Source organism: Lucilia sericata, unplaced genomic scaffold (assembly GCF_015586225.1).
Source record: "Lucilia sericata isolate MDLA Ls3-8-SP2 unplaced genomic scaffold, ASM1558622v1 Contig000904F_arrow, whole genome shotgun sequence".
Classification (NCBI taxonomy): domain Eukaryota; kingdom Metazoa; phylum Arthropoda; class Insecta; order Diptera; family Calliphoridae; genus Lucilia; species Lucilia sericata.
The window spans coordinates 116,886-127,500 of record NW_023994891.1 but is presented as its reverse complement, the minus strand read 5'-3'; the positions used below and the strand labels follow the sequence as shown (position 1 = coordinate 127,500).

Here is a 10,615-nt window from a genome sequence, read left to right as displayed (position 1 = left end):
ACTAGACTATAGACTAGACTATAGACTAGACTATAGACTAGACTATAGACTAGACTATAGACTAGACTATAGACTAGACTATAGACTAGACTATAGACTAGACTATAGACTAGACTATAGACTAGACTAGACTATAGACTAGACTATAGACTAGATTATAGACTAGACTATAGACTAGACTATAGACTAGACTATAGACTAGACTATAGACTAGACTATAGACTAGACTACTATAGACTTAGACTATAGACTAGACTATAGACTAGACTATAGATTAGACTATAGACTAGACTATAGACTAGACTATAGACTAGACTATAGACTAGACTATAGACTAGACTATAGACTAGACTATAGACTAGTCTATAGACTAGACTATAGACTAGACTATAGACTAGACTATAGACTAGACTATAGACTAGTCTATAGACTAGACTATAGACTAGACTATAGACTAGACTATAGACTAGACTATAGACTAGACAATAGACTAGATAGACTAGTTAAATAGGCTAGATAAATAGACTAGATAAATATATTAGATAAATAGACTTGTTAAATAGACTAGACTATATACTAGACTATAGACTAGACTATAGACTAGAATATAGACTAGACTATAGACTAGAATATAGACTAGGTTATATACTAGACTACAGACTAAACTATACTCTAAACTAGACTATAGCCTAGAATATAGAATATACTACAGACTAGAATATAGATTAGACAGAATATAAATTCGACTAAAGAATAGACTAAAAATTAAACAACAGACTATAGACTAGATTATATACTAGACTATAAACTAGACAATAGATTAGACTATAGATAAGACTATATATGAGACTATAGATTAGACTAGACTATAGGCAAGAGTGTAAACTTGACTATGGACTAGACTATAGACTAGACTATGGACTAGGCTATAGACTAGATTATGGACTAGACTATAGACTAGATTATGGACTAGACTATAGACTAGACTATAGACTAGACTATGGACTAGGCTATAGACTAGACTATGAACTAGACTATAGACTACACTATAGACTAGACTATAGACTAGACTATAGACTAGACTATAGACTAGACTATAGACTAGACTATAGACTAGACTATGGACTAGGCTATAGACTAGACTATGGACTAGACTATAGACTAGAATATAGACTAGACTATAGACTAGACTATAGACTAGACTATATACTAGACTATAGACTAGACTATAGACTAGACTATAGACTAGACTATAGACTAGACTATAGACTAGACTATAGACTAGACTATAGACTAGACTATAGACTAGACTATAGACTAGACTATAGACTAGACTATAGACTAGACTATAGACTAGACTATAGACTAGACTATAGACTAGACTATAGACTAGACTATAGACTAGACTATAGACTAGACTATAGACTAGACTATAGACTAGACTATAGACTAGACTATAGACTAGACTATAGACTAGACTATAGACTAGACTATAGACTAGACTATAGACTTGACTATAGACTTGACTATAGACTTTGAGCTAGACTGTAGACTAGACTATAGACTAGACTATAGACTAGACTATAGACTAGACTAGACTATAGACTAGACTATAGACTAGACTATAGACTTTGGGCTAGACTGTAGACTAGACTATAGACTAGACTATAGACTAGACTATAGACTAGACTATAGACTAGACTATAGACTAGACTATAGACTAGACTAGACTATAGACTAGACTATAGACTTGACTATAGACTTTGGGCTAGACTGTAGACTAGACTATAGACTAGACTATAGACTAGACTATAGACTAGACTATAGACTAGACTATAGACTAGACTATAGACTAGACTAGAGACTAGACTATAGGCTTGAAAAAAGACTTGAATAATGACTAGACAAGTTTGTAGACTAGACTCTAGACCCTACTAAAGCTTACACTCTAGACAAGGCTATAGAATTGACTATAGATTAGACTACTAATTAGAGTACATATACATTAGACTAAAATATAGACTGGACTATAGACAAGATCATTACTTGTCTATTGACTGCTATGTGGACTACTTATCAAAATTTTATATGTTAGAAAAAGTAAAGAAAATGTCGCGGTATAATTACGTATTAGTATTTAGAATCTATATCATACCTCTATCGTAATTTTAAGCCTAATTATGTGTTAAACATGTGTTTAGTGTTAAAAGTGTTCGAAATTTTTTGTACAGGTACTTAGTGACTCTCAATGGTTATAGATATTTGAGTTTCACTTTGTACCTGACCTAAAGATTTCTACTCGCAACTAAGTTTAAAAAAAAATTGACCTAAATTGATTTTGTTTCCAAGTTCTTAACTGAATTAAGGTGGAACTTTCTGAACTTTATACGTCTTCAACCCAGTAATGATTTTGGCTCTGCACACAACATAACTAAATGCATTTTACTTAGTGTTTTTATAAAATTGCGCATGTTATCATAGCTTTGGCGCTTTAGCTGTATGATAGCTTTGATACCTTCATAAAGCTAGATTACCAAAGCATTGAAAATGCGTTTCCACAGCAAAAGTTTAAACAAGTTTTTAATAGAAAAAACTGATTCCTAAAAAGTGCTTTATATTAATAATTTTCTCTGTTAAGTTCATATTCATTTAATTATTTTCATTTATGTATAATTTTTTTTGTAATTTAAAAACTTTTATAATTTTTGCATATTATTTGTTCTTTGGTGATTTTAGCTGTATGGTTAAATATACATAAAATTCCATAGAGCTTTATTACCAAAAACCAAATGGTTTTTGCTTTTATGTTCATCTTATGTTTGTTTGTTTTTTTCATTTAAAACATTGTTTTACATTTTATTTCTGTTTTTATTAACAAATTTTGTTACATACTATATTGTACCCCCTATTTCTTTCTTAGATCGTTCACGTGATTTGGTTGATTCTGCTGCTGCCTTAGAGATACGCTCACCCAAAGCCAAACGTCAAAGACAAATGTCTAGTCATCACAGTAGTCATAATATGGATGATTCCATATCACGTAATTATTGCTCACAACCTATGCCGATAGTTAAACATGATTTCGAAGCTCCCGCCAAACAACAAGAGGCCAATATACATCCAGCTGCCCAAGAACATCGTCTTGGTTTCTGTTTCTCCCAACCCGCCATGTTGGATGATCTACTGCTGTGCACACAAATGAATCAAACACAATCTGCTTCGCAAAATGTATTCCAACGTTTGGTACGGCGTATGACACGTTTCTTTGTGACACTACGCCAGGAGGATACCATTAAACGTCTGGTCACTACCATCGAACGTCTCGGCTATACCTGTAAAATTAGTGAAGATAATCTGGTGGTCACTATCTCGACCATAGATAGACGCAAATTACGTTTAGTATTCAAGGCACACATTATCGAAATGGATGGTAAAATCTTACTCGATTTCCGCTTATCGAAAGGTTGTGGTCTAGAGTTTAAGCGTCGCTTTATTAAAATTAAACAAATTATGGAGGATGTTGTACTCAAGGGACCCGTTACCTGGCCCATAGCAATTGCCACCAATTGTGTGCCTTAAAATGTATTTTCTCGTTTCTCTATTTTAAATTTATTTGCTTTGTTTTAATTTAATTTATAGTTTATAGTTGTAACGTCTCTTTTTGTTTCATTATGATTGTTTTTGATTATGTCTTTTATTCTTAAAACTTTTCTTTAACTTATTGATGTTTTATTCAAAAAGAAAGGAATTGCCTTAAATGGAACCATTGTTTTTAGCTTAAGTAGGTAGATAAACATTGATATTTTTTTTCAAAATAAAAATGACTTTTTTAATAAATTTTGTAAAAAAAATTGATGAATAAAATAAAGTAAAATGGGTTTTATTTTGATTTCCTATATAAAAGTTCTAATGTAAGTTTTCTGATCATGAAATCTTCAATGATAATGGAGAGATTCAGTCGTTCAATAACGATGAAAAATAAATGAAATGAAAGGTTAGATTATAGACTAGACTATAAGCTAAAATATAGATTAAACTAGATTATAACTAGACTAGACAGAAAAGCCTATGGACTAGAGTAGGCTATAGACTAAACTACAAACTAGACCATGGACTAGACCAGACTATAGACTGGACTAGAATATATTCTAGACAATAGACTAGAATATAAACTAGACAATAGACTAGAATATAAACTAGACAATAGACTAGAATATAGACTAGACTATAAACTAGAATATAGACTAGACTATAAACTAGAATATAGACTAGACTATAAACTAGAATATAGACTAGACAAGACTATAGATTCGACTTAAGATTAGACTGTAGATTAGGCTATAGACTAGACTATAGACTAGACTAGAATATATACTAGACAATAGACTAGAATATATACTAGACAATAGACTAGAATATAGACTAGACTATAGACTAGACTATAAACTAGAATATAGACTAGACTAGACTATAAACTAGAATATAGACTAGACTATGCACTAGCCTATAGATTAGACGATTGACTAAACTATAGACTAGAGTGGAATAGACCGGACTAGACTAGAGAATAAACTAGACTATAGCCTAGGTTATAGACTAAACTATAGACTAAACTAAAGACTACACAATAGTCTTGACTACAGACTAAACTACAGAATACACTAGACTAGGCTAGACTACAGACTAAACTATAGACTATAGTATAAACTAGGATATAGACTACAATATAGACTAGCCTATAGACTAAACTATATACTACACTATAGTGTAGGATATAAACTAGGACATAGACTACACTATGGAATATACTTTAGACTAGGTTATAGACTAAACAATAGACTACACTATGGACTAGATTTTAGATTAGATTATAAACTAGACTATAGGCTAAGCTATAGACTAGGCTAAACAATAGACTACACTATGGACTAGACTTTATACTACACTATAGACTAAGCTATAGAAAAGACTATAGAATAGACAATAGATTAGACTAGACTTTATACTACACTATAGGCTAAGCTATAGACTAGATTGTAGAATAGACAATAGACTAGACTATAGACTACACTATAGACTAGATCATATCCTAGACTTTACCATAAACTAGACTTTATACCAGACTAGACCATACTATACTAGACTAGACCATAGACTAGCCTATAAACTAGACCATAGACTAGCCTATAAACTAGACTATAGACTAGCCTATAGACTAGACTATAGACAATCATATAGACTAACCTATAGACTATGAGCTAACCTATAGACTAGACTAGAGTATGAACTAGACTATACCCTAGGTTATAGACTAAACTATAGACTAGACCATATACTAGACTTTAGACTATACCATAGACTAGACTTCATACTAGACTATGGACTAGCTTATAGACTAGACTATAGACTAGTCTATAGACTAGACTATGAACTAGCCTATATACTAGACTGAATATAGACTATATATATATATATATATATATATATATATATATATATATATATATATATATATATATATACTCTAGGTTATAGACTAAACTATAGACTACACTATAGACTAAACTATAGACTACACTATAGACTAAACTAAAGAATACACAATAGGCTTGACTATAGACTAAACTGTAGAATACACTGTAGACTAGGCTATAGACTAGACTATAGACTTGACTATAAAATAGACTACAGGCTAAACTAGACTTTAGATTATACCATAGACTAGACTTTATACTAGACTGTAGACTAGACTATAGACTAGCTTATAGACTAGACTATGAACTAGCCTATATACTAGACTGAATTAGACTATATATATATACTCTAGGTTATAGACTAAACTATAGACTAGACTATAGATTAAACTAATGACCACACTATAGACTAGACTATAGACTAAACTATATACTACACTATAGACTAGGCTATAGACTAGGATATAGAATACACTATGGACTAGACTTTAGACTACACTAAAGCCTAGACTATAGAATAGACTATAGACGAGAATATAGACAAGACTATAGATTAGACTATAGACCAGAATATACACTAGACTATAGATTAGACCAGACTGTACGTTACACTATAAACTAGACTATAGATTAGACGATTGACTAAACTGTAGACTAGACTAGAGACTAGATTATAAACTAGAATATAGACTAGGTTATAGACTAAACTATAGACTATACAATATACTAGATTATAGACTAAACTATATAATACACTATGGAATAGACTGTATACAAGATTATAAACTAGACTATAAGGCTACTTTATGGACTAGAATATAGACTAAACAATAGATTAATTCGAAATATTTTGAAAGAATTTTAGTAAAACATTTTTCAATTAGTACATAGTTTTCTTTGTTGTTGTATTAGTATATATGATTTATTATTAATTCAACATTTGTTTTTATTTTATTATATTTATAATAGATAATATGAAAATTCAAATGATTAAAGGTTTTGACTTTAAGTAAATATTACACATGACTTGACTCGTTTCACTTAATTTAATAATTTTGATCATTAGTTTAATATGTATAACGTTTTTTAGCGATGATAATTTTTGTATTAAATTTAACTTATAGTTAACTAATGTATAACAAGTCAATAGAATACATATTTAATCATAATATTATATAGTTATATACAATAAACAATAAATTTGCAATTAAATATAAATATTTTGTAATAATATTAATAATAATAATAATAATAATTTACAACCTAATAGAAAAATATTTTATTAAAGAGATAATATTTAAAGCGTTAGAAAATAATTCTTTTAATATGATTTCATTAATATTTTGCATTGAATACATTTCATAATTAGTTCTTAATTTTATTTTACACTAATTTATGGCTAATAAATAGATTTTATTTAAATTAAAAATATTTTATATATAAAAAAAAAGAAAATTTTTAACAAACAAAAAAAGATGTTTAATAATATTTTCTCATTTAATTCTGTGTATTAATAATTTGTACAAAATTTAAGGCATATTACAATGATGATCAAAGTATTGTTTTATTAAAATATATAAAATAATTAAAGAAATTTTTATTACAAAATTTACAGCTAAGAAAATATTTTTTTGTTTAAAGCCAACAATAACAAAATGTTTACATTTGTTTTATTTAAATAATAATATGAATTAATAATGCACACAATTTTTTAAAATAAAAAAAATAAATTAATTTATAATTAATTTTCTTTTTTTTTACTTAAGGTACATAATTATATATTCTTTTGCATTATGTTTTGGATTATATATAACAAGTTGTTTGTTTTATGTATTTCTTATGTTATTTTATAGTTTAATAGTTAAATATTTGTTCTAATAGAAAATTTTTATTATTATTATATATATTTTTTAATAAAAATATTGTAGTTTTTTTTTACAAATATTTGCACTTAATAATTTTTATTTAGAATTTTTTTTTTTTAATTAAATTAAAAGTTTAAGGCTTAAATACAACAAATTTGGAAGGAATATTGAATATATCTGAGTTCCTGTACAATGACGATTCCAAAGTTGTGTGAGAGATAGAGTTTAAATGTATGATAAAAGGGAGAACTAGTGTAAAGATTTTATCGAGAAGAGGCCTTATTCAGGAAGAAAGATTTAAGAAAAATGCTCTCTTTAACAAACACATTTTGTATAGAACACTTAGTTAAAGATTTTCTATAGAAATTTTCTCTCTTTAAGAGACATATTTTCTATAGAAGGTTGCTTAATTTGTATAGAAAATCGCTCCCTTTAAGATGAGTTTTTCTATAGTAGAATGTTCTCATTAAGAAATATATTTTCTATAGAAAGTTGCTTTTTTTTAAAGGCACATTTGTTTAGAAAATTTACTCCCTTTAAGAGAAGCTTTTTCTGTAGAAAATTGTTCCCTTTATGAAAAACATTTTCTATGGAAATTTGTTCCCTTTAAGAAAAATAGTTTCCATAGAAAATTGATTAGTCTTAGAGTCTCATTTTGTATAGAATTTTGTTCTGCTAAAGAGACTCATTTGCCATAGAATAGTGCTTTCTTTAATGAAGACATTTTCTGTAGAAAACGGTCTATTTAAGAGGCTAATTCTCTATAGAAAATTGCTCCTTTTAAAAGGTACCTTTCCCATGGAATATTGCTCTCTTCAAAGAAGACATTTTCTACAGAAAATTGTTTGTAAATAAGAAATATATTTTTATATAAAATATTTCTCTTTTTATGAGCCTGATTTTCTCTAGAAAACTGCTCTCTTTAAGAGTCTCATTTTCCATAGAATATTGATCTCTTCAAAGACATTTTCTATAGAAAACTTCCAGTTTAAGAGACACAATTTTTATGGAAAATTGAGAGTTATTTTCTCTAGAAAACTATTCTCTTAAAGAAAGTTATTTTCTATAGAATATTGGTTTGTTTAGGAAATTTATTTTCTATAGAAAATTTCATTACTCCCCTTAAGAGACGATTTTTCTTAAGCAAATTGTTCTATTTAAGAAAAACATTTTCTATAGCAAATTGTTCTCTTTAAGAAAAACATTTTCTATAGAAAATTGATTAGTCTTAAAGTCTCATTTTGTATAGAAATTTGTTCTGCTTAAGAGAATCATTTGCCATAGAAAATTGCTTTTTTTAATGAATGTTTAAGAGGCTAATTCTCTATAGAAAATTGCTCCTTTTTGGTGGTACCTTTTCCATGGAATATTGCTCTCTTTAATGAAAATATTTTCTACAGAAAATTGCTTGTATATAAGAAAGTTATTTTTATATAAAATATATCTCTTTATGAGCCTGATTTTCTCTAGAAAACTGCTCTCTTTAAGATTCTCATTTTCCATAGAATATTGCTTTCTTCAAAGAAGACATTTTCTATAGAAAACTTTCTGTTTAAGATAGACAATTTTTATGGAAAATTGAGTGTTATTTTCTCTAGAAAACTATTCTCTTAAAGAAATTTATTTTCTATAGAATATTAGTTTGTTAAGGAAACTTATTTTCTATAGAAAACTTTTCTTGTTAAGAGACTCATTCTCTATAGAAAATTTCATTCTTTAGGAGACTAATTTTCTATAGAGAATTACTCTCTTTAATAGTCTCAATTTCTAAAGAAAATTGCTCTATTTAGGAGACTCATTTTCTATGGAAAATTGCTCTCTTTAGAAGACTCATTTTCTATGGAAAATTGCTCTTTTTTTTGAAAGACATTTTGTTTCTATAAGAGTGTGATCTCTGCAAGAATTTGTTCACTTTAAGAGTTTGAAATTCTCTGGAAAATATGTCACTTTAAGAGACTAATTTTCTCTAGAAAAATTTTCTATTAAAGAAAGAGATTTTGTTTGGAATATTTCTATCTTTAAGAGAAAGATTTTCTATAGAAAAGTTGTCTTTTTATTAAACTGATATTCTTTAGAAAATTTGTCTTTTTCGGTTAGAAAATTTCCCAAGAAAAACTGAGACAGATTTACTCAAAAATGTTGGGCCCTTAACAGACTGATTTTCTCAAGGAATTTTTTACTCTTTTCGAGGCTGATTTGCGGTAGAAAAATATCCTCTTTTCGAGATTTGATTTGCTTTATCTCTTTAAGGGAAATGTATCTTAAGAGAGAAATTTATATTAAGAGATTAATTTTCCCTAAAAAAATGGTTCTTTAAGAGTATGAGTTTCTCTAGAAGATTTAACTCTTTAAAAGGCAGATTTTCTCTAAGAAATTTGTTGCTTTTCGAAACAGATTTGCTGTAGAATTCAGTGTAATATTCCCTAGATAACGGCTGTCTTTACAATCCATATTTTTTATAGTAAATGTATCTCTTACGAGTCTAAGTTTCTATGCAAAATTGTTTCCTCAAAGAGTTAATTTTGTTATAGAAAACTTGTCTCTTTAAGATACAAACAGACAAAGTATTGTATATTTACTATAAGACAAGACAGAAATGTCTAAATTCTAAAGGTAAACTTGTAAATTTTAAGACGGAATTTCACAAAAAGAAATTTTATAAAATTTTAGGAAAAATTTAGTCAAAAATATTTCTAAATTAAAAAAAATAATGTTATATTTTTTTAATGTTTATTTAAATCCTTTTAAGTTAAGCTTAAAAGTATTATAAACAATTTTTTTTCGTTTAGTAATAAGAGTCATGCAAAAACGTTCGAGATATCAGCTTATAACTCAAAAATACGAAAGAGTTATAGTGATTTCAGAGAAGAAATATAATTAATAAATAAATAAAAAAAAATATGTTTAAAACAAAAATATTGATGGATTAGAATAATACAATTTTTGACTAAATTTTTTATAAAGAAATACTTATTTAAGGCAGTTGAATTATAAAAGTAATATTGCACTTTTAGGGCCGGTTTTTCAGATAAAGATAATCTACATTCTTTGTTTAAACCTAGTTTAATATATGTTTTGTGTTTTTCAGTAAACAGTAACGTTACTTATTATCTTAGTTTAACTGAGTGTTATTGGCCAATTAAACTTAAGTTATAAGTGAGAAGACACAATTAATAAAAACAATAAAACAATGATTTCGGAAGAACAAAAACTTAATATTTTAAGTAAATTGCAATTTTCCAATTTGTTTTGTTTTATTTATTATTGTTTTAAATG

General features: G+C 27.7%; 1 protein-coding gene across 3 annotated transcripts in view; it reads left to right on the top strand.

Annotated features, from left to right (window-relative positions):
• The window catches only part of LOC119608965 (serine/threonine-protein kinase grp), a 63,339-nt gene extending 59,471 nt beyond the window's left edge, over positions 1–3,868 (top strand). The window contains exon 6 of one of the 3 annotated variants that reach the window (XM_037963607.1): positions 2,921–3,868. In XM_037963607.1, coding sequence (XP_037819535.1) covers positions 2,921–3,579 — 659 coding nt within the window. In that variant the 3' untranslated portion in view covers positions 3,580–3,868. The remainder of the gene's footprint in view (positions 1–2,920) is intronic. The other 2 variants (XM_037963606.1, XM_037963608.1) reach the window with 2 other exon arrangements.
• Positions 3,869–10,615: the final 6,747 nt, after the last annotated feature.